Raw genomic sequence first — 27,812 nt, 5'->3', positions numbered from 1 at the left:
GAGTAAAGAAATTAGAAAGTGAATACGGTAAGTTCAGATAGTGATGTAAAAATCCCACCACCTAGACCACCACCTGGCATCTATGTGCTCAGTAAATACTTGACAAACACAAAAGACCTAGAAAGATATAAAATAAGGCCAGGAGAGAGAGTCACTGATGCAGCTTGGGCATGGGGAAGGGGGTGACTTGAGACTCTGTGGTCTGGAAAGTCTTCTTTGAGGAGATGGGAGTAGAGGTGAGGGTGTGTCCTTCTGGATGGATTTCTGTTCTGGTCTATGGATTTGCTCTGATCAAACTAAGTTCAGTGATAAACAAGACAGAAATGTGTTTAGCAGTAGGAGAAAGAGAAAGAATGAATAGCAAAGAAACAAGTTAGACATTTCATGTAGCAAGAGATCAGAGGCTGTGGCCAGAGTTAAAAATCCAAAGATCACAATGAGTAATGAGATGAGAGGCTGCCTCTTAAAACTGCTGTTTCTGACTCCCTGTGGAGAAATATCAACACTTTCTCTCCTCCTGCCCCTCTTCTTCCCTTCCGTTTCTCTTAGGCTACACTGGCATTGAATGTATAGCAGTTAATTGAAATTATTTGATTTTTTTAAAACAGAGGTTGCTTGTTAAAATAAGCCACAAGAGGGATTTTGGTTAAGTTATTGATCTCAAACATAAATGTTTTCCTCGTAGATAACAGTACTGCCCTGGCTATAGAAACCTTTTAGCTGTCTCATCCACTGTGAAATATATATATACACACACACACATGCATAATGTATACCTATATATGTATATATACACATATATGTATACATACATATATATACACACACATACATACATATTTTTAAGAACAATCATAGTCACCCCTTACAATTACTAAGTACTTTTACTCCCAAAACATCTTTACATCAATGACCTCATTTCTTTTCACACTTCCCATATGAGGCAGGAGCAAAGATAATATTTTTTTTCTTTTTTCTTTTTTCAAGACAAGGTCTTGCTCTGTTGCCCAGGTTGGAGTGCAGTGGTACAGTCATGGCTCACTGCAGCCTCCCAACTCCTGGGCTTACGTGATCCTCCCGCCTCAGCCTCCTGAGTAGCTGGGACCACAGGTGTGTGCCATCACACCCGGTAGAGACTGGGTCTCCCTGTGTTGCCCAAGCTAGTCTTGAACTCCTGGGCTCCAGAGATCCTCCTGCCTCGGCATCCCAAAGTGATTACAGGTGTGAGTCATGGCACCCGGCCCTAGGTAATATTATTCATATATAAGAGATGGAGAAACCAAGACTGAGGGAGGAAAAGTGCGTGCCAAGGGTTCAGAGAGTCCATGGAGGAGCTGGAGCCAGGGGCCAGAGGCACTGACTCCCTTCAGATGCAGGCGGCTCCATCACTCCCACCCCACCATTTACCCCCACGCCCCACTTACTGATCCAAGCACACATTGCGACTCCCGCATGGCTCCACAGCACCCGAAGAAACCCACGGCCATCATCAGGGCCCCGGCTCCAACCAGAACATAGAGCCCTGTGGGGAAGAGATCAGAGGAGACCATTGACAGCCAACTGAATGCCTCCATGACCAACTAGGCTTAAGACTCTGGGCACTGCAGTGCATTCTAATAGTACCACAAGGTACTATCTTTACTGCCGTGTTTAACACGGAGGAACTGAGTCCCAGAAGGTTAAGCAGTTTGCATCAGGTCATAGAGCTGGTGCTTGGCAGAGCCGGGAGAAAAATAGCCGTGAGCCTCAAAAGGCTGCCCACATCCCAACTCTGTCCTGCCTCTCCAGCGATGGGGGCAGCCATCATTCAGGTGGGGATTTCACTTACTACTTAGTCAAGCCCCAGGTACATTTCTGATAGAGAAAGAAAAGGGCAGAAGTGCTCTGGTTCTGAGAGAACTAAAGCCAAGCCTTTTTGTATTTCCTTCTCTGATTCTGAGATAAGTTAGAATACAATGTGCGACCTGGCACTTGTCTTACTTGGAATCATATTAATGGTCTCTATTTCATTTTTTGCGTTTTACTCATATGAGTCACCTGGAAACCACGCCCATTAACAGGGAGGGTGCGGGCTGGTGCCCCGCCTCCATGGGGAACCCCTGGGCCTGGCATTCAGGGTGCTTCCTGGGGCTCCTCTGGGTTGCTGATGGTGGTTTGTGGGCAGATCTGACAGTTCACAGACCTACTAGGAGCCACAGGCGAGGCTGCTCTGCTTCCTGCCCCACCCGGGCCTGGCCGCAGGGTTCTTTTCAGGGCCCTGAGGCCCTGCTGCTCTGTAGCCCTGAGGCGGGTATTTATTTCCTGCTGTTCCAGCTCTGGCACCTCCTCCCTTTCCCTTTTCTCTAAAAGAATAATTTCATGAGGGAATGGATGTGGTAATGCGAGAAACGATATCATATTAAAAATAATAGTGTTGTTGGCCCCACTGCTTAAACACTTTATTGTTTTTAAAAATGTCTTTCACCAAAGGTCTAATATCCAGAATCTATAAGGAACTTAAATCAACAAGCAAAAAGCAAATAACTCCATTAAAAAGTGGGCAAAAGACATAAACAGACAATTCTCCAAAGAAGACACGCAAGCGAGCAACAAACATGAAATAATGCTCGTCATCTGTAATCATCAGAGAAATGCACATCAAAACCACAATGAGATACCATCTCATAACAGTCAGAATGGCTTTTGCTAAAAAGTCAAAAATAACGGATGTTGGCAAGGCTAGGAGAAAAGGGGACACTTTATACACCACTGCGAATGTAAATCAGTACAGCCACTGTGGAGGGCAGTTTGGAGATGATTCAAACAACTGAGTTGAACTACCACTCGACCCAGCAATCCCATTGCTGGGTAAATACCCAAAGGAAAATAAATCATTCTACCAAAAGGGCACATGTTCACTGCAGCACTATTCACAATAGCAAAGGTATGGAATCAACCCAGATGCCCATCAATGGTAGATTGGATAAAGAAAATGTGGTACGTATACAGCATGGAATACTATGCAGCCCTAAGAAAGAACAAAATCATGTCCTTTGCAGCAACATGAATGCAGCTGGAGGCCATTATCCTAAGTAAACTGTCACAGGAACAGAACATCAAATACTACATGTTCTCACTTATAAGTAGGAGCTAAATATTGGGTACAGATGGACATAAAGATGGGAACGATAGATACTGGGGACTATTAGAGGGGCACAGGGGTTGAAAAACTAACTATTGGGTACTGTATTCATTACCTGGGTGACAGATTCAGTCACACCCCCAATCTCGGCATCTCCCAATATACCTTTGTAACAAACTTGCCCATGTACCCCGATTCTAAAATGAAAGTTGAAAAAGAAAAAAAAAAGTCATTCACTGTGTTGCAAAGTTTTCAAAGCTCTTTCACTTCCATCATCTTATTGGCTTCTCAAAACAACCTGGTTAGGTAAGCAAGGACTGTTATTTCTGTTTTACAAATGGAGGTCTGAGAGACAAGATGGCTGCAGGCAAGATGCCCTGGCAGGGCGGCAGCAACACCACCATATTCAGCTCCTTCACGAATGTCTCCTGGTGGATCACCTTGCTACAGAACATGCCATTGCCTCCCATTGCTACTGTCACAATTGCTACATGATGCCGTTTGCAGATCTATCATGAAGTCACAGCCTGCAGACCAGTTGCCCCCCAAATCCTTATCCATCCTATGCTCCAGCCACCTGGGAATTCACCACGATCTGACTGTGACCTGCTCTTTTCCATTTTGTGCTTTTGCAGGTTCTTATATTAGTGTCTCATTATAGATTTCAAGTCAACAAACAAACCTTATTCATCCTCTCTAGAGAATGCCTTGCACAAGGCAGAATTCTCAGTCGGTGTGCATTGCATGAGTAGATAAGATAGAGAAAATCAAATCAGTTCCAGGCTGGCTGGCTGTCATCACCCATCTTTGCTTAGAGATACATGCTGGAAACACGTCTTAGCAAACATCCACAGAGGAACTACATAGCTGGGCTCTCCAAAGCCAAGCACAGGAGGATGGTTGCTTCACACCCCGAGAAACCCTGGAATATAGGAAAGAGGGAGGCTCCTGAGGAGGCGGGAGGCTCACTGCACAGGGGCACAGAGGTTTGAGGAGGCCAGAGTTGCTCCCCACTGTAAAGGAAACTGTCTGCTCCCTCAGGCAACAATGCTTATCCTGCTGAAATAATGAGCTTTTCAGGAAAATGTGCTTATGTGAACAATATTTCATTCTTAGGCCATCAGAATCCCATATCTCATGGCAAAAACAACCTGAAGCTGCCCTAGCAGCTTCAACTTTAAGGCCTCTTCTCAGCCAGCCTCTGTTTTGTATGTGTGGGCCTATGACTCAGCCCAGCTCCAAATGAGCATTGCTTACTGGAGTTGAAGGGAAAAGCAGAAAAAATTCTGCAAGAGGAGAGGTTCCCTGGGCCTGCTGGATCCAGTTCCAAATCTGGCTATAATACTCTGCATGCCATAAGGCCACCTGTGGCTTCCAAGGATACTTTATCCTTCTTATGGTGTGCCCCTCAAAAAATAGCTGCTGAATGTAATTAATTTACAGCCACATTTTAAATTCCAAGATGGTGACTGTAGAGCACTCTCCTTCCCACAGGAGCAGGTGTGACAAACGTATGACCTACTTCCCGAATCCCTCACGCTTTCCGAGTCCTATTGCCTTTGATTTGAAAAATAGAAAACACTTTGAAATTACATTTTCACCATGAATAGCTGAGCTTTGGGATGCCAGTGATCTTGGGACATGCTACCACAAGTACTTTCCCTGGGACACCTTCTTTTTTAAAAATTTAAAAAGTATTAAAAATGTTTTTTATTAATATCTTACTGATAATATTTATACATAGTTTGGTGGTACGTGTGCTATTTCAATGCATGTATACAATGTGTAAGGATCAAATCAGTGTCATTGGGATATCCATCACCTCAAACATTTATCTTTGTGTTGGAAAGTTAAAATCTAAAAAAATTCTTCTCATCTAGCTACTTTGAAATACATAAAAATTATTGTTAAATATAATTTCCCTACTGTTCTATAGAATACAAGAATTTCTTCCTTCTATTTAACCATACTTTTGTACCCATTAAGCAGCTTCTCTTTATCTCCCCACCCCCCTACCCTCCGCAGCTTCCAGTAACCATCAATCTACCCTCGGCCTCCATGAAATCCACTTCTTTAGCTCCCACATGAGTGAGATCATGTGATATCTGACTTTCTGTGCTTGGCTTATTTCACTTAACATAATGGCCCCTAGTTCCATCCATGTTGCTACAAATGACAGGATTTCATTCTTTTTATGGCTGAGTAATATTCCATTGTGTACATGTACCACATTTTCTTCATCCATCCATCTGCTGATGGACACTTATGTTGACTCCGTATCTTGGCTATTGTGAAAAGTGCTGAAATAAACATGGCAGTGCAGATGTCTCTCCGATTTACTGATTTCCTTTCTTTTGGATATATACCCAGCGGTGGGAATGCTGGATGATAGCTCTATATTTATTTTTTGAGGAACTGCCATACTGTTCTCCATAGTGGCTGTACTACTTTACATTCCCACCAATAGTGTATGAGGCTTCCCCTCTCTCCATATCCTCACCAGCATTTGTTATTCTTTCTTGCTTTGATAATAGTCATTCTAGCTGGGGTAAGATTTGGAACATGTTCCCAGGCAATTCCATCACTCTTTTCTTAGGTTTCAGAGGCTTCTTTTAAGCTAGAAACATCATTTTAGTTAACATAAAAATGAGAGAGAGCCTTCTAACGGCCTACTGGGACAAACTCATTTTAAAAAGGTTCCCCCCTTTTAGGGACTGGATGTGGTCATCAATTTTAATGGCTTTCTAGCAGCAGATGGTTTTACATAATCTGCTAATGACCATTTCTTATCTAAAAAAATTTTTATGTCCCTACATTTATGTCCCTCTCTCTCCCTTCCAGTATCCCCTGAATGCATATAATAATGCAAATACCTAGAATATTGAATGCAACTTAGTTTTTGGGAAGGGCAAGTGTTTCAGCTTTAGGATGTTTTCACATTTTGAAATGTTTGCATTACACTGGTCGAGTATTCCTAATCCAAAAATCCAAAATCTGAAATTATCCAATGAGCATTTCCTTTGAGAGTCAGACTAGTGCTCAAAAGGTTTTGGATATGGGGGAATTTTGGATTTTGGATTTTCAGATTAGGGTTGCTTGATCTGTAGTAACAATAGCCAATATTTACTGAGGGCTCACCACAAAACAGATACTATGCTTAAATATGTTCATATTTCACAGCTGAAGAATCTGAGACACCAAGAAATTAAAAAATTTATATAAGATTGCATAGCTAGTGAGGGGAAAAATTGGAATTGAACCCAGGGGAGCCTACTTCAAAGTGTACCCCCTGAACCCCTATGCTTTCCTTTTAGCAGTAACTCTGAAGGACAATAATGCTCTTAGTTAGAAATTAGTTCATTTTGCAATTTATAAATGGCAGTACAGTTATTTTTCCTCTTCCTTGAGAAAAGTACTTGAGATATCTAGAATTGACGGTTCCTGGTTTTTCCTCTGAAAGTACAGGGCTGGGAGCCAGAAATCCAGGCCTGCCAACTATGGCTTTAGGTAAGTCCTCCTACTCTTCAGTTTTGTTAGCTGCAATATGGAAATGATTGTCTATTCCAACTTCTTATAAAAATGCTCTGGAGAAACTGGCTCAACAATGTAAGCTACAACACCTCTCCGGTATCCAGTTACCATGGATGTCAGGTACAAGTGAAAACGGTAAAAAAATACGACCAGCGTGAGTCAGAGTTTTTAACAAGCCAAGCCACCCCCTTGGTGTTCAGCACTGGAATGCTTTCCTTATACGTAACATTCAGCCACAATCAGAGCCAGGCTTGGAGACTCTGAGTTCCACAGGGAGCGACAGCTGCAGTCAGGCTGCGATCCCGGAGAGCCCAGTGGCTCCTGTGTGTGTGGGCAACCCCTTCTTGGAGAAAACCTGTTAATATTCTCTGCTCACAGACATGACTTCATGCCCCAAGCACACGGTCTCTCCAGTTTTCCAAGGGCTGAGGGCCTCACTCCCTACTCTGTAACTCTAGAAAGAAGCCCCCGGGGTGTCCGCCCACTCCGGAGAGGGACCGTAACAGGAAGTCAGATGGGCAGGTTGCTGGAGTTTGGAAGACACGGGGCTTCTCCCAAGAGTGCCCTGAAAGAGACTAGTGTGGACAGGGTCTAGGAAACACTGAGCAACCCAAGCCCTCCCCTGCCAGCATCACTCCGGCCAGGTCCTCTCTTCTACACTAAGCAACCAGTGGACACAGAGACCTTGGAAGGGCCTCCAGGCCTTGGCCTGGATGCAGAGGGCCCTGAGAAGAGACACAGGTGGCAGTCAGTCAGACCACCCTCTCGCCCTGTCCTCATTTCCTGCAGTTGGATCCTCCTGCCCCGGCCTGGGATTGACCAACCCCCTGGCTTGGAGGTTATGTCCGATCTTTATCACAGGGAGGGAAACTCGCTCCATCCCCAAAGAGAGAGAACCAAGGATGCCAGAAAGGAAAGCTTCCCCCAGAAGATGGGACAATTTCCCTTACAAAGTCTGGCAGTCATCTACCCCGAAGCAGGGACCTAAACAATGTGTCTTCCTGGGGTTCCTCTCAGAGAGGAGAGTCAAGGCTGGAAGGGCTTACTTCTTTAAGAACCACTTGAATGTGCCATGCCAGTTTAGGACACTCTTTAACAAAGGGGTGATAAGAGTTCAATGGACTGATTTATCTGGAACCTATTCTGAAAAGGAAATACGCAGATCAATGAACGGTGCCCTGTGACAATGGAGCGAGATTTTCCAAACACTTGGCCTGCTTGTTTCCTAAAGTGCTATCACCTCACACCGTGTGCAGTGCAAATCCATAAACAGTACCCTAGTGTATTTTTCTCCTTGTTTTATTGCTGGAGAGCGGGTATCTTTCTTATTTGGAAAATTATTCACTAAGGAAAAAATGTCAATTTCTACAAACATGTCTATTGCTCTTTCTATTTATTTTATAAGACATATTTGAAGGAGAAAAAAGGTACCTGACTTCACAAGGACTTCTTGTTGCCACTATCCAGAGAGGCAGCACTGGGAGACAGAGCAAGCACAGACCTGGCTGTCGGCAAACCTGGGTTCCAGGCCGAACCTCACCAGGAGGAGCTGAGAAGCCCTGGCTGACTGCCAGCCCCAGGTGCTTATCCACGGTCTGTAGTTTCCTTATTCTGCATGGTGCTAAGTTTCTATGATGACCCACTTCCCTGAACTTTGAGCATGGATTGTAAGTGCTTTACCACCAACCACTCTGGGCTGCCTTAGGGAAGGGAGATGTGGTGGACGAGGAACGAAGGGTGGGTAAACCCATATCATGCCCTGTGACACCAAGGGCAAGCAGAAGGATTCAGGCCCTGCTGTGGCCTGCTGTTTTCCCTGCCCAGAATCCACTTCTTTTTCTCTATTGGGTAAAGGGAACTCCTCCATTCTCAGCCCATGTGGTTTGAGAGGGCTGACTCACCTCCAGCTCCACGGTGGGCATGAAGCCCAGGCATATGCCCACAAGCAGCTGTCCACAATGACAAGTTCAAGGATGGGCACGAGGTCCAATATTGCCAATAAGAGTTAGGCCCGGGGCATTAGATGGATCTGTTGCGATGAAAGAAGCATGTTCTACTTCTGGAGTCACTCTGGAAACGGAGCCTAGAGCCACTGGCAGCCGTTTTATCACATGGAGAAGAAACCTGCCTAAGAATGGAGCCAAAGGAAAGCAGGGCCAAGAGATGGCTCCAGATTGAACTCTGGTCACATCATTTGAGTCCCTGAGACCAGTATTAACCCTTGACCTTTCAAGTATGTTACTCAATAAAGGTCTGTGTTGCTTCAGTCAATTTGAGTAGGTATCTGTGATTTGCAATACGAAGAGTCCTGATAGACATGTCCATAAAGATAGGACATAATGAAAAATTCCTCATATCTCAGGCAGTGTGTGTATTGTTTGGTTTAGATTAGAAACAAAATCAGGAATGTGTGTGCGGAGCCAGTTCAGCCTCCGGCTCAGCACAGGAATCTCCTGAATAAAACACACAATTCTGATTCTTGCCACGATAGCGGTTAAATATGACATGAAGGACGGCTCACTTTCATCTGTGGAAGTCTATTCAACCTTTTGATGTATCCAATCATGAAGGTTTTTATGTGGAACTGACATCTACAGCTGTGAAATGGCTATCAGCCTTTTGTTTCTGGAGAAACACAGACTGAGGCTGCTGCCGGGGAGGTTTCCATCTGTAGCTCCACGCAACGGCCCCTCCCTCGGACGGAGCAGGGACCCCTTCCTCACACCTGTAACTCAGGTTTCCATCAGAAAGTCATGAATTATTACTGAGAGGCTTGACTCTGCCTCTCACTCATCTCTTTTGCCATTTTGATTTCTTCTGTCCCTGAGTTTGATTAGGCAGGCTTAAAAATGTTTAATAATGTTTCTTATCTTTCTGTTTCTTTCTTCTTAATTCCTTCTGCAACCACTGTGGGTTATATCCTAATTTCTCAGGCCTGATTGTATCAATAATCTGCCTTTTTTTTTTCTGTCCTGGGATTGCCCTCTCATTCTACTTCTGCCATAATAATCTCTTTAAAATGCAGTGCAGATCATACCTTACCCCTGGCCCCAAATCATCCTTCGACTGTTTACCAACTTAACCCTGACATTCAAAGGCCTCTATACTTGTCCCCTCTCCCTCCCCAACAGTCCGAATCCTACTGCCCACTATGCCCCAGTCCTCAGACTCCATCACAGCCCCCTGCCCCGCCCAGCTTGCTAATCCCTCCCCACAGTCATGCTTTGTGCATGCCTTCCCAGTCCCCATTTTTCCTCTTCTCCATTGATTACAGCCTGGTCTTTAAAACCTAACTTAAATTCTTCTTTCCTTACCAGTTTAGAATGACCTCTAATGCACCCACTGCAAATACCACTTAGTTGGCATTTAGTCACATGCTAATTTTTATTGTAATTTAAATTGTGAGGTCTATGAGTCTTTTCATTTATATTACAAGTTACATGGGGGCAGTTACAGAATTCTTATACATTTTGAGTGACGGCAGAGCCCAGGACTGTGACGGCTGGCCAATGGATTATATTGAGGTTATACTGATAGGTTATATTTTCTTGTCTCAAATGTCCTTGTCCTGTGCATACTTCCTGGAAACCATGTGGGTAGAAAGGAGCATTTCAGTTTTATGTCTACGGCAGATTCCTCTGCTTTTTCATTGTCACAAAATCCCAATCTTGTCCAAGTGTCACAGGCCCTGTGGGGGGCCCAGGCCCCTCCCCAGGCCCAGGGGAGGGTGCGAATATCAATTAGTCAGAGATCCAATCATAGTAATTCACTTCTTGGCCATGATTGGCTTAGGCATGAATACAGAATGCGATTTTGACTAAGAAGCTGCAAGAGGAAATGTGTTGGCAGATTCTGAAAAAGGTTTTACTCCTTCAAAAAAGGGACAATATGAAGCGAAATTTTCTATGTTCTCTTTTGGATGTTGCTGTATGAGAATATGATGCTTGGAGCCACTGCAGCTATCTTTTAAGGGGAGATGTCTAAGGACACTGAGGACAGCAGAGACGGGGAAAGAACCTGGGCCCTTGATGACTTTGTTCAGCCTTGAACAAATTCTGGAAAATCCCCATCTCCAGACTTCTTGTACTATATTTCATCACTGTTGAGATGGTTTATTTTTTGGTATATCTTAACATGCTGAAATTAGAATGCATCTTTTATGGTATGTCATAGCTAAACTGGTAGCATTTTTTCCTTTCTTAGTGGAACCTAAAATAATTGAGTGTTTTACAAAGAGCCACATCTAAGATTTCCTGAAATGTGGAATGTCCTTATTGTTATCCATCTTTAGTAGGTTTTCTGCTACTCTCCTCTAAAAGTATCCTAACTGACACAGCTCTTCTCCTCGCAGGAGGATGCTGTGTGGGAAGAGTGTTTGTAACAAGAGGCAGCACAGCTGCAGGCTGGCCCTTCTGGAGGATGTCCCTGCTCTGAGTGGGGCCTGCACTCTCTCTGTCCTGGAAGAGACTCTACTCTTCTTGTGATTTAGAGCAAATGACCTGTGCAGGATGCTCCTCCTCCCCGCCATAGAGGTCACCACAGCCACTGAAGCTTACTCTATGGCTGGTGCAGATCCTAAAAGAGCCAGTCATATGGGGGTGTCCCCTATAATGATGATGCTCTTGGGCTTTATGAAATTTACAGTCTTAGTCCATTTAGCTGGAGAATGAGAAAAGGCCACAGGAAATGCTAGAAGTAGGTCAACTAATCCCAGGGCAATAATGCTCAGCCCCTACTAAGAGCACTGCCTTGCGGGTGGAGGCTGTACCTTACCCTACACTCCTCACCCCTTCCTACTGTGGCAGGGGCGGAGCTATTGCCCCTTCCCGCTGGAGCCTCTTCCCAGGGGTAGCCCTCTCATCTCCTCTCCCTCCATCTCTCCCTTCCCTCCTTCTTCTCTCTCCTCTCCTCCTCTCTGCAGTCCCTAGTCATGGAGAGACTGAGATTAGCCCCTTCAAACCTGTATTTTGAGTTATGTTTTTTCCTACACAATTTAAAACATAAGATCAGAAAATAAAGTCCTGCAGGGGTCCTGTGTCACCCCAGATGGGTTAGTGAATGACACACTTGTGGTGTAACCACTTTACTCCAGGGGCAATAGGGACTTTTCTCATTCTTTGAAATAAATTTTAATTGCATTTCCTTGAGACTTCTTTCCCTGAAATGAAGCACAACAGGCTGCTCTTACTGGCTCCAGCCTCCCTTGATTTTGGAGAGTGGAGGAACAGGCCGCGTGAAGGCAAGGGGAAGGGGTCACAACAGCTTCTCTACCTGTCTCCAGCACACAACCAGTGCACAGGGGCTCAGGGGGGGCTCCTTTCAGCCTCTTTCCCTGCCCCTCTTCCCTCCCGCTCCCACCAAAGTTTAAGTGCTGCTTCTGCTCTAAGCCTTTGCACAGCCCCATCTACTCCGAGCTGGAACTTAGGGAAGCTGGAGTCACTCACCCACATAGAAATACTCTGGGGACTTGTCCTCTGATGATAACTCCTTTATGGCACCTCCGAACCGAAACCATAGTCCAAAAGCAATGACGGCCGATCCAGCCAGCTGGAAGGCAAACAACACTGTGTTTACAGTGGAAGGGGAACGAGCACAGATCCGAGAGCAGGCTCCAGGCACAGGATGCTGACGAGGTCACCCCTTTAGAACTCACTTAGACCACCCTTCCCATTTTATAGGGGAGAAAATGAAGGCTCAGAGAGGTGAAGTGACTTGCACAAAGTCCCTCAGGCCCCTGATGTAACATTGGACTGGGTTTTTCGGATTCTGAGAGCAGGGATTTTCCATGATGCCAGGCTGCGCTGTGGTTATGGGGCACACTCAGCACAGCCAGGGAGGTGTCTCAAAAGCAATATTCCAATAACATTCCCTCTGGAAGGCATCTGCCCCCTGCCTTTTTGTCCCTTGCTGGGCACGTCGGATCTCTTCACCCACACCACAACGAGAGGTGGCTACGTCTCAGCTGCCAGGTCACCAAGAACAAGATGAACTCCAAGACCTCAGGGAAATCCACTTTTCTAAATGGGAAGACAATACAGCAACCTCAACCTCAGAACCCACCCACACCTCGTGAGTGCACAGTCTCCAAATAGAAAGCTGTTTTAGGGGCACCCGTAACCCTCTCCCCCTATCCTGTATGGTCACTGCCCTGACTGGGGATGGTTTTGCTGGTAGGGAGATAGCCCAGTCTTTTTTTTTTTTTTTTTTTTTTTTGGTTGCTATTTTGAGTTTCCATGGAAAGTGAGAAAGGAAAAAGTAATTTTCTGAAAAAGCATGGTCTGTGTGCTGTGTGGCTCATGGAGAGGCTGAGTGGCTGGCGCAAGCAGTGGCTGGGCAGGCTGGCGGCTGGTAGAGTCATCATCCGGCTTCCTTTGCTTCCCTACTCTGAAGGCTTTTGTGAGGCTCAGCATGGAAGTTGGAAGCCCTTTCTGCCATCTCAGGACTGTCACTGCTGCGTGCCAGCAGGCTCTAGCCACGGTGTTCCCTCCCCACCAACACCGCTCTCGAATTTCACTGTATCAATCCATCAACAGATATTTACTGGGCACCTTCTGCGCTCAGGGCACCATGGGAAAGTAAGCAGAGATATAAAAATAGCCTCCTAATTCTGCTGGCCCATCTAGTTGCTGTTGGGCTGCCCTCGCCTACCACTAAATGAACAATTTAGAGGCTTCCCCTGCCCAAACAGAGCAGAGCACACACAGATGCTGGGAACAGGAGCACGGAGGATGGAAATCAGAGGAGCAGAGGTCTAAAAGGCAAAATCACACCAGACACAGCATAGTCCTTTTTACACAGGAGACTTCTATCTTGCCAGGCAGCTTATAAAGCACCCGGAACTAGCCTTCTGGACGATCTGGTTGGATTTCTATGAGGACTCTATCCCTCTTCTCCTTCTATCCCCCAAGGCCAATTCCCTTTGCGGCCAGTTTCTTCAGAAAAGAGGTGTGATTTCAGTGAGGAAGAGTCAGAGGGGCAGAATTCTACCAGCTGGACTCTCCCTTGTGGAGTAACTAACAGTTTCTGGCACTTAGAGGAAAGCACTAATTGGATAATGTGAGGGGCAGCTAAAGGAACCGGGATCAATCAGCTTTTGAAAGACGTCTGCGTTAAAAAAAGGCTGGCATGGCATGGAAACATACTGAAAGGAGTCTTGCTAAAACATTAACAATATCTTTTTAGGGCAGGATTTCAGGTGACTTTTTTCCTTCTCAGTATATTTTCTAAGTTCTCTGCATTAAGCGTGTACCTCTCTTGTGGCTTTAAAAATATATTTTTAAAGTGTTACACTGTAGTTTCTATATTCAATCCAGAAAAAGTGGGGAGAGTCTTCTTGGGCCATGCTTTAACTTGGGAGGACACCAGCTTTGAGGTCCTCGCTGTTCCTGTGCAGAAAAGAGAGCAATGCCCTTGGTCAAGCACCTAGGTTCCTCCTAGGAGCACTTGGAGGCTGCCTGGGACAAGTCTGCCCAGCAAAGCGTCTCAGGCAGCCCTGCACGCCCTCATCTCTGTGGCAACTTGATGGAAAGACAGAGTTTCCAAATACAAAGCAAAACCTATTGACAGAGGCATCGGGCCAAAGCCAGCAGCCACCGAGCAGACTGTGGAGGAGGTGACTGGTCCCAGGGACACCCTACCGCGAGGCCACAGTTTTGGAATCTCTGTACACAAACTTTAATTTATAGCTGTCTGGGATTATCCTCCCAGACGGAATACATGTGTCCAGTTCTGGCACAGATGTGTTTGATGCATAATGGAAAATTAAAAGAGAGGTTGCAATTTAAAGCCATAGGGCAATGGGAAAAAATCTGCGCTTGCTCATCCATGCCCCTAACCCCAAACCACACGGGTTTCCTCCTGGGTCGAGGAAACTGTGGCTTAGCTGAACGTCATCACTGTGTGGAAGGGAATCCTCCCAGCAGGCTGCTGCCGGCTGTGTCAGGGATGCTGTGGGTAAGGACCTGGCCAGGGCTGATGCTGCTGTGACAAGAGGCAGGGTGATCACTGCTTTGGAAAGTGGCATCGGCACAGAACACACAGCCGTTTGGTCCTTCTGAACTCACCATTCCTGTAAGATTCATGGAATGCTCTGTGTTCACTGGGCTTTGGTTGGTCTATCACACACTAGAAATTGCTTGAGAAAAATTCACACCAGTTCCAGTCCAGTCAGGAACAAAGTGAGCACGTCAGTGTCACTAAGTTCTCAACACTCCCTGTATTCCATAGAGCTGGAGCAAATGGTCTCCCCAGTGACCTGAAGGAAGTCTTCGAACCTCTGTAATCTTAAATGTTAACCCAATGAGGCCAAAACTGCCTCATGCCCACATTTCCCTCTTCTCCCTTTAATCTCAACCACTCTTTTGCATTCAGACATAACATTGCACCTCAGCCAATGTTAAAACAAACAAGAAATGAGAGGCTACCATTTTTTTAATGGTTCCTTCTTCTGCCCCTAGCCACATCTTTCCCTGTCTTTCTTCTTTGCATGTTTACTAAGAATAAACTATGGTGCAGGCCAGGTACTGTGCTCAGTGTTAGGGAAACGATGAAGAAAAAGACATGGTTCACAGTCTAATGTGGTAGATAGTCACATAAAGTACTGAGTGCACTATAATGCAGGAAGTGTGCTGAAGAGGAACAGCGTGCACACTGCCAAGGGACTGGAGCAAACTGTAGCCACTGGCATGCAGGAGGAGTCATTAAATTTTGATTTACATCTTGAAGAATGAGTGAGAAGTCACTGGGCAAGGAAGGACTGGCAGCAGAGGCAAACTCCAGGCAGAAATGGCAGCACAGATGTGCATTTCCTTACCTCGATGCTGTGTTTGTTAAGGAGAGTCTGGGGGAGGTCGGAGGTTCGGGTTTAAGAGCGTGTGGGGCAGACCATGACTCGGCTTCTACTTTGCTTGCTACCATCTTGGAAAGCCCACAGCAAGGTCTGCCTGAGGGGAGGAGGAACAGAAGCCCACATTTTGATGGAAACCATCAGGAACATGAATACTACCTGGATGTTAGACATAGCAAGGAGCCAAAGGCAAAGGCTTGAATGGCTGAGGACCAGAGACAGGACACCAGGGGAGTGGATGTGGAGAGCTGTGAGAACGATGAGGTCACTGTACCCATTGAAGAACTTTGCTGAGGGTTGGCCTGCTTCCAGGACCAGTGCCAATCCCCGTGCCTTTGGAACAATTACAACTAGAAACGTTGTTGTTTTTCAGAAACGGACTTTTTCATACAGAAGCAAAAGTTGGACTTTGATGTTAATCTTTTAAAATACATGTATTGAACACCCATTATGAGTCAGAAGCCAGGGTTTCAGAGATGAGGAAAGTCCAGTCCTTCTCCTGGGGCTCAAGGAGACGCTAATCCCCACTGGGTGGCCCAGGAGGGGATCCAACCCTGCGGGTGGGAAGTCAATCCAGAAGCAGCCCACCAGAATGCACATGAGAAGATGCCAGAGAGTATAATTTTTTGAGTCCTCCCTCCCTTTTTTTGGACAAGGTCTCACTTTGTCGCCCAGGCTGGAGTACAGTGGTGCCATCACAGCTCACTGCAGCCCCAACTTCCTGGGCTCCAGCGATCCTCCACCTCAGCCCTCCAAATAGCTGGGAATACAGGCGCACACCACCACACCAGTTAATTTTTGTGTTTTTTGTAGAGACAGGGTTTCACCATGTTGCCTAAGCTAGTCTCGAACTCCTGGACTCAAGTGATCTGCCCACCTCAGCCTCTCAAAGTACTAGGATTACAGGCATGAGCCACCACGCCCAGCTTCATCATTCCTTTTCTGAGGACCGGTTGTATGTGAGGTACTCAGAGAATGTGATAAAATAGTATTTAAGGGCAAGAGTGTGCCAACTATTAAAAAGAGGATGAGAAAAATAGTTTAAAAAAAAAAGAGATAAGAATGCAGGGAAAGGAACAGATAGTGACAATAATTCCGAGTCATTAAATAGGGGATCATCAGATATGGTTATAGTATGTATTGTCATGGGCAAGTTCTTTCAGTAGCTAACCATATTTCAGAGAGTTTGGAGGACACAAAATTGCAAATTGTAAGCATATGTCTTTAGTGAAAACAATGTGTGTTCTAAAACTACAGAAACAGAAGAAGGACTGAAAACCTGATTAGAAAGCATTTCAAGCAAAGTGGATGGACAAAAAGTTTTCTTTAATAATGGCTATCTGCCTAAAACAAGTCACCGTGCATGAAGCAGAGCTTGCTAATAGATTTCAATTTTATTTTACTGTACTTACTTCCATTTTCCTGGGATTGCTGATGAGATGTCCTATCTTGAGGACATATTTTTTCATTTTTAAAAAAGACAAGTTTCACGAATTACAAACATGGTTCCTAGGGAGGCGCTGTGGTTGGAGTGGGTGGTGCTGAGATGCAGGAATGCAAAGATCATTCCCCATTCTGGGCTCCCCCAGTCTGCCCAGCTGTCCTCCTTTTCCCTGAAGTTAGCCAACCAGACCACCAAGAGCAAATACCTGCTATCCACTTTCTAGTGACTAAACCCAGCAAAAAAAGCGCCCACTTTTGGGGTAAGAAACATCATTTAGGGAAGTTCTAGATAGCATGTGCACTTATACCTAAGTGGGAATCACAGGTCCTGGCCCTCAGATGCTCCAGCTACAGTTTCAGATCCTTCCTGCCCCTGTGGAGGTCTCTGTTCTTGCTGTTCCCTCCTCCCCCTCCCCCTAGCTGACACCCATTCACAGCTCTAACATCAGTTCCTCAGGGAAGCCTACCATGGCCTAGATAGGTACCTTCCTTTATATCTCACATCATGTTTTCTACTTAAATATGTCCATTTTTTTGTAAATTAAGGTCTAAGCTCTGTGAAGGCGGGGACAGGGTCTATATAGCTATTTCCCAAACATAATCCCCTTTGCCCTGCAGAGTGGGCTCCCAATAGACATTTGCTAAATGAGTGAATGGAGGACCTTCACAAAGATGCTATGGACTGAATTGTATCCCACCAACGTGCAAAATTAACAGGTTGAGGCCTAATCCCCAGTGTGAGGGTATGTGGGGATGGGGCTTTGGGAGGTAATTAGGTTTAAATGAGGTCACGAGGGTGGAGCCATCACAAGGAACTAGTGTCCTTATAAGAAGAGACACCAGAAAGCTTGCTCTCTCTCTCTCCATCACATGAGGACACGGCAAGAAGGTAGCTGTCCACAAGCCCTCACCAGGGAGCCCTCGCCAGAACCCAACCTGACCTCCGACCTCTAGCATCTGACCTCTGACTTCTAGTCTCCAGAACTGTGAAAAATAAATTTCTGCTTCAGCTACCCCACTCTGTGGTACTATTTTTTTTTAATGTCAGCTTGAGCTGATTAAGACAGGCTGACAGGAGCAATTGCGAACAACCTCCTTCACAAGTCTCCAAGGGAATACTTCACAAAGTGCTATTTTCAAACTCATCTGCACCTGGGAAACACTGCAGATACCTTGGAAGGCACTGTGTGAACACATTGTCGAATATGTTCAGCAAAACACTTGCCCCAGAAACAGAAAACAAAACTAGAGCACGTAGTATCAGTTCTGTGTTTTCCTAAGCCTGCAGAAATGTATGTTGTGCACCATCCGTGGACATAAAGAAAAAATCTACACAAAGTAAATCTACACAATGTATATATGCCTTCCACTGGCAGGGGCATATGAACACAATACAATTATGGTCACACACACACACACACACACGCGCGCGCGCGCATGCTGCACTCAAATGAAAGAATGAACAAAATCAGTTCTGTATTCTGGCTTCTCCAGGGTGAATACCAACTCATTTGCAATTCTCTTCTTTGGGATGAAGTCACAAAATTGGAAATGATGCTTCAACCCTAGAATTTTCATTAAATGCTTTTAAGCTAATACTTGCTCTTGGTGGCAATTCTCATCCGCATTGGAATCACATAATGAGCACTTACGATTCTTGATCTGATTGTAAACCCCATTATGATACCCCATAAGGATAATGGAGTCTCACCCTCTTAGCAGGCAAAAGTCAGAAGCACATTTGCTCTGGAAGATGATCTGAATTTTCTCAAATAGGAAAACCGGCTCCCAAGATTTTTATTCCGTTATGCAGTGAAAGCAAGGCAAGGATTCAGATGGCACTTCTTCAAAATCAAGGGTTTTATCAGAAAAAATGTGAGAATTGAATGCCATACGACATCCACATCAAATAGTCTCCGAGGGACCTTGCTACCTTAGCCTTCATCAGGACCAGGTGAGTGGGAACTGAGAGGCAGGACTGCGGCAGCATGTGATGATAAGGCTGTGTTAGTTTGGAAATGCATGGCAGCTTCTTTAGGTACTAGTGTTTCTGATCTCCCCATTATTTTCCTCATACAATTTCCTAAGAAAAAAGCTCACTCTAAGAAAGACTTCGTTCAGGTAAGAGTATATTTTACAATCAACCAATGCTTAACTCTCTGCACTGATGGAAGGGTGCTGCAATTCAGGCCACAATAAAATCAGGAGCATTCCATTCATTTCTGGAAAGAACAGTGGGCAACACATTTGTGCCAGATGTACCTTCAGTTTGTTTAAATTGTTATAAAGTTAACTTGCATGGGTCAACCAACATTGCTGGGGGCAGTTTATAAGTGCTGGAGAAATATAAGCTCGGGGAAGGAAACTAACTTGGGATGAAAAGCTTGCTGCAAATGATAGAGCAGATAATTTACACATAGACAGTGGAAAGTGTGTTGTTTATTCAGTGATTATACATAATGTCTTTTCTCTTAAAAATGTAGGGGGAAGGAGGAGGAGATTAGGGAACATCAAGAATTAGGAGAAAGATGATGGCTGTGTAGTTTTCTTGCTTTTTATTTTTTTGAGACAGGGTCTTACTCTGTTGCCCAGGCTGGAATGCAGTGGCCTGATCACAGCTCACTGCAGTCTTGACCTCCCAGGCTCAAGCGATCCTCCCACCTCCTCCTCCCACTACAGGCATGTGCAACCATATCCAGCTAATTTTTTTAATTTTTTTGTAGAGATGGGGCCTTACTTTGTTGTCCGGACTGGTCTCGAACTCCTGGGCCCAAGTGATCCTCCTGCCTCAGCCTCCCAAAGTGCTGGGATTCCAGGTGTGAGCCACCATGCCCAGCCTATGTAGTCTTCTTTATACAGCAAAGTGAATGTCATAGACTACTGGCTAAGGATTCCAGGAAGCAGATGGCTTACTCAAATGAAGATCAAATATGTACAGAGCTAAAATCCAGCCTACCAAGTCACAGAAGTGAACTGAACTCAATGTCCGCCTTACTTACCTCATCAAGGGGATAAGCCCAGGGAGGAAAAAATGGTCTTTTCTAGGTTCTCTGGACTTCCTCCTTGGAACACCCAGCTGGCTGTCATCCTAGGCCTGCCCTCTGCATATATAATCACTTCTCTTGGAGGCCACAGTGACTACTGTGACATCTCATCTATCTAGAGCTTTACATAAGCAAAGACAATACATTAAACACAATTTATGTATAGTGGTTGGGAGAACTACTTTGGAGCAGATAAACAGAATTCTTAATTATTGATCAATAAATATGATCTTCATCCAGTTTTAGTTGTTACAGAATGACAATGGTTAAAAAGATGTTTCAAGTAGAACTAAGGCTAGATTAGAAAAGCCAAAACAATTTGTTTAGTAAGAAGTTAGCATGGGTGGAATCTAGCAGAAATTGTGAAAGTCTAGCTTGGTGCGCTATAGAGATTTTTCTTAAAAGCCATTTTACGAGGACCTGTTCGAGGTCAGGAAGGTGCAGCACTGGTCCGTTCACACAGGGCTAGATAGACTCTGGCGTGAGCAGGGAGACAAAGTCAGCTCCCTGGATGAGTGACAGCAGCCTCCAATGCACCCCTGGCCATGCTCAGCCTTGCTCTGCCACCTCGGTTAATAAGCTGACTCCCAATCACCATTATAACGTGGGGGACAGAGCTTGGTACACATCCTGGAATGTCTGCCAACTGCTCTTCTAGAAATTCACCTCTTCTGGGTGTTCAGAGTCCATAACGATGCCCTTAGGGTAATAAACACATGCGCGCATACAGTACTTAGGTGTAAAGGAGCTGTAGTGGATAAAAATGGGGGTTCTAGGCATTTGGGTTTGAATCAGGCTCTGGCACTTACTGGTCCTATAATCTTGGGCAAGCCACTTAACCTCTCTAACCCCAGCTTCCTCATCTGCAAAGTGAAGGTACTAATAGTGCCTCCTAAAGAGACTAAATGAGTTCATGTTACACACTGAAAGCAGTGAGTGCCTCACACTTCGTGTTATTATGTTGGTAGACTTGCTAAATGTTACCTTCAAACTGAAAGCTTAATCTTCAAGACAGGAAACATCGCTCCCACGGTTCCAATAATGTGGTCTGCTGCAGCCGTCCTCTACTCATTTTTATTTTAGATCTACACTCCCTCTTTCCATGACAGCTGGAATTCCTTTCGGTTTTTTAAATCTTCTATATTAGAAAGTCAGTGGCCTTTTGTGGAAATTATGTCTTCTCTCTTTAATGGTTTTAAGGCCTCATAAGAGAAAAATATGAATAGATGTATTTATGAGTGAAAGAATAACTATATTTAGGCTAGGGCTGTCAAGTAGAACTTTCTCCAATGATGTAAATGTCCTATATCTGTGCTTTCCAGCATTGTGGCCATTAGGCACCTATGGCTATGGAGCTCTGAAATGTAGCTAGTGGGACTGAGAAAATGAAGGTTACATTTCATTTAGTTTTAATTAATTTAAATAGCTACATGTGATCGGTAGCATAGTCCTCACATTGGACAGTGCAGGTCTAGAATTCACAAGCTCGTCAGAGCTTCAACCTTCCTCTCTGATCGTCTGTAAACTTCGAGTGGTTACGAGTATAGACTCTGGGGACACACACAGAGACACAGCTCTGCCACTGGCCAGCTCTGAGACCTGGGCAAGTCTCTTCAATGCTTCAGACCCCTGTTTTCTCATATGTAAACTGGGGATGATAACTGCTACTATTTCATAGGGTTGTCATGAGGATTAAATTAGTTAATAATAAAATGTGCCTGGGAAAGCAGCCGGCACATAGTGTACATTTATATAGTGCTTACTGTTCTTCAAATTTTTGCTCCTGAAATTAATTTTTTAAACTGTCTCTTGATATATACCCTTTCTCAATTTCCATCTTACTTTTCCTCTGCCTGAAACTGATCAGCAGTGTTCCCAACCTCTCTCCTGCTTCTTCTCCCATATGCCTTAGTATTTTAGGCATCTCTTTGTACCTGTGTTTCTGGAATGCATCAAGACTAAATCTGACACTGAATATAATCTCCCTGATCACAGACTTCACATTTTCCAAGTTGGTAGCATTTCTTATACCTTATATTCTACATGTTCCAATAAATTAAAACAATCAAAAGAGCATGGGGTTTAAAGTCAGAAGACCTGGGACATACCACCTACTGTGCCTGACTTTCAGCTTTCACAACTGTAAAATGGGAATAATTACACTATTTCACGAGATTGTTGTGATTCATGATCAGGTGGGATAATGCATATGAAAGCACTTTGTAAACTGAAACATCGTATGAATGTTAATTAGCATTGTTATTTTTGTTCCCAATCAAATTCAAAGAGGATGAAAAAGGCAGGCCAAGGTAACCCGAGGTAATTCATCTGTAAGACGTGCTCCCAGCCCAGCTGGTATTTCCATCTTACTGGCAGCATTCTCTCTTTAATTCCTTAGCAACCGTGACATGATTTGTTTCAGTGCTCAGTATAGCATCACTTGTTTTAAGGGAGCAGCTTCGCAATATTAACTGTCAAGGTTGGGGGATAGAGGTTACGTTCTCTTTTGCCACACATGGTTGAAGACCCAAAGATACTTCATGGCTGATGTTCTAGAATAACACGGTGAGATGCAATGAACAGTGGACGGGTGGCCTCCCAGTAATTCCAGAAAGCGTCAAGTATTCGCATAAAAAAGAGACTTAATAAAGGTAAAGTGGTAACTGAAATTAAAAGAACGGCCAAAAACAAGCCAAGTGAGTAAGCCAAGAAGTAGGGCACACCCTGCTTCAGTCAGAAACAGTGCCACTGCTGAATCTCTGATCTCTTCAGACCACATCTAAAACAGGGGTTCTCAAAGCATGTGCCCAGACCAGCAACACAAGCATCACCTGGGGGCTTGTTAGAAATGCAGACCCACTGAATCCGAATAGAGCTGAATGAGCTCCCTAGGTGATCTGTACGCACGTTAAAGTCTGAGAGGCACTGATCACCAAAGGTTTTCCCATTGCTCTTCCTTGGCCTCCACTTAGTAGCACAGAAGCAGGAAAGGAAATAAACAGATCCTGCTCCAAGGTCAGTGCACACAACTCCCTTAGCTGGAGCCATGCTTAACTCTATTAGGTGCTGAGGGACTGGGAGAAAGGGGATGCCAAAAGGACATAGTCCCTGCCCTCAAGGAGCAAAGACTAAACAGGGAATAAATTCTAATCAAAGGCAAAATGGAGGCTAAATAAAGGCATGAGTGCCTCAAGATCAAGGACTGTGTCTTAATCATCTTTGAATTCCCAGCACTTGGCAGGGAATTGTAGAGGAAGTGATCTCCCCTTTTGACTCCACGCCCTTGATAAACTCCGACTCTTGCCACCTTGCTTCCTTAGTTGGATGTAAAACACCTGCCTGCTTCATCGTGCCTTTATGAACCTCTTGGATTCTAGATTCTACTTTCCCATTTGTACTCCTAGTATTTAAAAACAATAACTACTACTATCTTATGTTATTATTTACTGTATGCATGAACCATACTTAGAACCTTACATATATTAACTCATTGTATCTGCACAAAGTTCATAGATTGATATTAGTACTTTAATATGTCCATCATACAGATGAGAGAATGGAGGCTCAAAGAGGTTACACAACTTGCCCAAAGTCCCCTAGGTAGTAAATAATGGAGGCAGGAATAAAGTCAGGCAGTGTGATGCCAGTATCCGCTGCCCAGGTTTTCGATTCCTGGATTTGAACTGCCACACTGCATAGGTCTGACCGAGGTCTACCAGAACCCTGGGACCATAGCTGTGGCTTCTTCAGACTGTCCCCTCTGGTAGACTCCCTGTTCCTCCCAGCAATGCTAGGTCCCTCTCTAGGTCCACACTAGGGGACACTGGCCCCTGTTGCTCTCTTTCCACCTTAACAAAAATCAGAAATGAAGATTCTCCTACAGCGAAGCTGAGAACATTCCTATCTGCCTTATGGGCTGGTCTCCAAAGGATACTTTCTTGAGGTATTTTTTCCTAAACCAACCTCTCTGACAAGTGATTGCTCTGAAGTTACTGTTTGAAATAAATTTGGGAAAGAGGGGAAGGTGACCTCTATAAGATTCATGTGAGTCAAACTTCTTTGACTCCCAAGCCTGCAAGACACGGTCTTTCTTAAACTCACCTGTTAGGCATCTCCAAGTGAAAACCCAAAGCTGTATTAATAATGGTGAGAAGGAAAGGAGGGCAACTTCAAACTTGCCATATATGGAATCTGCTTTTCAACAATGAACAGCTCTGCTTCCTGTGGGTCAGTACTGCTGAGCAGCTAGTGCAGCACAATGATAGGAAAACGCTGACCATACAACAATAAACCAAGGAATAAACAGCGCCCAGGTTTTCCTTTAAACCAACATATGCGGCTTGGTGGGGGTGTAGTGTTTTATTTATATTGCTATGCAACGTAGGAAAAAAATAAAGGTGATTTCAATGAAAGGCACAGGAATATGCTGTGCTATCTGATCGCGGGTCTGAATTTAGACATGACAGATGATGGGAGGGGTTTCACCTTAGACATCAACCATGATAAGAGAAATTAATGTAGTGGGGTTAATGGCTAGGCTTGACTTTGTTTTTAAAAATTCAGCGGTGAGTACAGTCAGTGGCCCTGGGCCAGGGAGTACTGTGCTGGCTCTGGCAGGGTCTGGTTGGATGTTTATGAAACCAGGAGCACAGCCTAGGGAAACTTAAAGCAAGCTGCCAGAGGAGGCTCCAAATTGATCTGTTAAATTGCAGATCACCAAACGAACCCTGCCCCGCCTCTGTGCTTACCTCTGGCGAGGTTCTGACTGGAAGGAAGTGCTGTCACCCAGGGAACCCCGTAACTCAGAGGGGCAGGCATGTGAGCTTCTAAGGGCGTGTGTGTAAATGTTACACTGTAGTCACAGCTAAAGCCTGGCCTTCCAGGAAAACTATCCCCCACCCCTTTCCCAGACTTCCCACAAAGCCCTCCAACCAGGAGAAAACAACTTCAGAAACTAGAGTGGAGCTTTTCTGGAATCAGGTTCCCTCAGTTACAGTGAAGGCAAATATCTAGATACTTTATCCCACACAGCTACTTTCCCTTAAGTCATGAGGTGCCTGTTTCAGTTGCCACTTCGCTCTGGTTGCTGCCTCCGCCCCCACCCCCATGAAACTGGGGGAGAGGAAGGTCCTTCAGTTCCCACTGCATGCCTTCTATACGCCACGCACTATTCTAGCGCTGGGGATACAGCTATGAGCAAAACAGAAAAAACAAAATTCCTGCTCTCAGAGTGTTTTAAGTTCTAGTGGGGGAAAATCCACAAGTACAAATTGACAAGATAAGGTATAGTTATCCTCAAATGAAGACAAATTGCAAGTCACTTGGCAAACTTATATACTATTCCCCAACATGAAAAGAATCAGGAGAAAGAGAGCTAACGTTTATTAAATGCTTCCTATGTGCCAGGCACTTGATAACAAAAATAATAGTTAACATTTTTTGCATATTTCCTATGTCCTAGGCTCATAGGAAGTTGAGGTGACATACTTTACATATTCCCTCTTAATCCTCTCAATATTTCTGTTACTCCAATCGTACAGATGAGAAAATAAGCCTAGAAGCAAGAATAACTTGCTCAAGTACACCCTGTTTGTGCAGGCACCCCTGCTTGGGATCTCTGCACTCCAGCCTGATAGCTTTGACAGTCAGATGGTGGCACACACTCCCCCTTGCTCTGCTCCTCTGCTGGTGGATGGTCAGTCACCCCCTCGCCTTTGCCCAGCTCCATTCTACCAGTCCTTCCAGGTTCAGCTTAAATAGCTCCTTAAGGAGAACTTTTCTGGCTTCTCATGATGACTCTGATCCTTTCTCTAAACTTCTTACTTAGATCACATATAGAAAAGGTCAGATCTAACCTCACTGGTTAACACATTCAGGCACTCAAACATTGCATGGCTCCTACTTCCTTTCCTTACTGTGTCTATGGTCAACAGTGTGATACTTGTCACTTGATTCCTCACTGTCTTGTTTTTGTGTTGTTCCATATCCCTTGGTCTCGTTTCCTCAGTGAGATGAGCAGCTTAGGGAACTGTGTTTATATTTATACATTATTATTTGTTTAATCATTGTTTAATAGAGTGGGTCTCAAATTTGAGCATGGATCAGAATTATGTGAATGGCTTGTTAAATTAGATTGCTGGGTCCTTCCCCCAGAGTTTCTGATTCAGCAAGTCTGGGATGAGCTGAGAATGTTTTGTTCATTTGTTTGTTTGTTTTTGAGATGGAGTTTCGCTCTTGTTGCCCAGGCTATAGTGCAATGTGGCACCATCTTGGCTCACTGTAACCTCTGCCTCCCAGGTTCAAGAGATTCTTCTGCTTCAGTCTCCCAAGTAGCTGGGATTACACGCACCCACCACCATGCCTGGCTAATTTTTGTATTTTAGTAGGGATGAGGTTTCATCATGTTGGCCAGGCTGGTCTCGGGCTCCGCTCAGGTGATCCGCCTGCCTTGGCCTCCCAAAGTGCTGAGATTACAGGCATGAGCCACCGTGCCTGGCCCGAGAATGTGTATTTCTGACAAATTCCCAGGATATGCTGACGCTGCTGGCCCAGGAACCACATTTGAGAACCACTGGTTAATTGAATGTACCACAATGCTTAAGAGAAGGTAGGCGGCTGGGTGCGGTGGCTCATACCTGTAATCTCAGCACTTTGGGAGGCTGAGGTGGCCAGATCACGAGGTCAGAAGACCAAGACCATCCTGGCTAACACGGTAAAATCCTGTCTGTACTAAAAAGACAAAAAAATTAGCCTGGCGTGGTGGAGGGCACTTGTAGTCCCAGCTACTTGTGAGGCTGAGGCAGGTGAATGGCGTGAACCCAGGAGGCAGAGCTTGCAGTGAGCGGAGATCGGGCCACTGCACTCCAGTCTGGGCCACAGAGCGAGACTCCATCTCAAGTAACTTAACCAATTTGAGCCTCTGTTTCCCCATCTGTAAAAAATGGGGATAATAATAGTATATGTATATCAGGACTCTTGTGAGGATTATGTGTAATAATGAATGTAATATGCTTAGCACTGTCCCTGATGCATTGAAAACATTCAATGAATGCTTCCAACTATTACTGGAAAGGCTGATACAATATCAGGCACTAAATAAGCACTGAACCCAGTTGAAGAATTCCTCCTCAGGCTTAAAACTTCTTTTGAATTCATAAGCAGTGAGAACGAAGGGTGTCACTGTGGCATGACATCTATAATTAACAGCTTCTGAAATTAAGCCAGATTCCTAAAAAATACAACACAAAGGGTCTTCAGAAACCCCTCTCCCCATAGTATGCTTAATGTAAATCCCCACGTGTACAAAGGCCATGTGTCTCTTTAAAGTTCAGGGGATGTCTGGGAGGAACCTCCTTCACACCTTCCACTGCTGAAGGATACTGAAGAGCTTAGAGTTGCTGGAGTCATCCAGGCATCTGAGCTAATGGGTTGACAGACAAAAGCGGAACCCATCATTCAATAATTAATTACTTGCAATCATGGGACTATAACTTCTCCCAGAGCAGATAGGACAGCCACCTCCTCCAGCCTGGTAGTTTCAAAGCACCCAGGCCCTGGCTGCTCTCAAACCTCTTTATCCAAAGCAAGAGCTACGTTTTCCCTCAGGGTCTAGCTAAGCAGTTACACTGACTGACATTCTCTTAAGAAAGCCCAAGAGGAAATGTGCAGAAAAGACAATTTCCAGACCTTGTCTCACAGTCCTCCAGGGCCTGGGACAGGGTATCCAGGGATGTAGGTTTGGTCTAGCTGTATCCCTGTCTCGATAATATAGGAGACAAGGGTCAAGATCCTATCACTCTGTGAACCATGAATCCTGGGAATGCTGTCA

At 44.9% G+C, this 27,812-nt stretch overlaps 1 protein-coding gene across 3 annotated transcripts in view; it reads right to left on the bottom strand.

The window, feature by feature from the left end:
- Nucleotides 1-27,812, bottom strand: part of TSPAN2 (tetraspanin 2) — a 42,612-nt gene that overhangs the window by 13,886 nt on the left and 914 nt on the right. For all 3 annotated transcript variants that reach the window (XM_001111915.5, XM_015148875.3, XM_015148886.3), the window contains exons 2-3: nucleotides 12,097-12,199; nucleotides 1,425-1,522 (exon numbers count right to left, since the gene is read on the bottom strand). In XM_001111915.5, coding sequence (XP_001111915.1) covers nucleotides 1,425-1,522; nucleotides 12,097-12,199 — 201 coding nt within the window. The remainder of the gene's footprint in view (nucleotides 1-1,424; nucleotides 1,523-12,096; nucleotides 12,200-27,812) is intronic.

The sequence above is a fragment of the Macaca mulatta genome, chromosome 1 (genome assembly GCF_049350105.2).
Source record: "Macaca mulatta isolate MMU2019108-1 chromosome 1, T2T-MMU8v2.0, whole genome shotgun sequence".
Lineage (NCBI taxonomy): Eukaryota > Metazoa > Chordata > Mammalia > Primates > Cercopithecidae > Macaca > Macaca mulatta.
The sequence above is the reverse complement of the archived record's forward strand: the minus strand, read 5'-3'. Positions and strand labels throughout refer to the sequence as shown.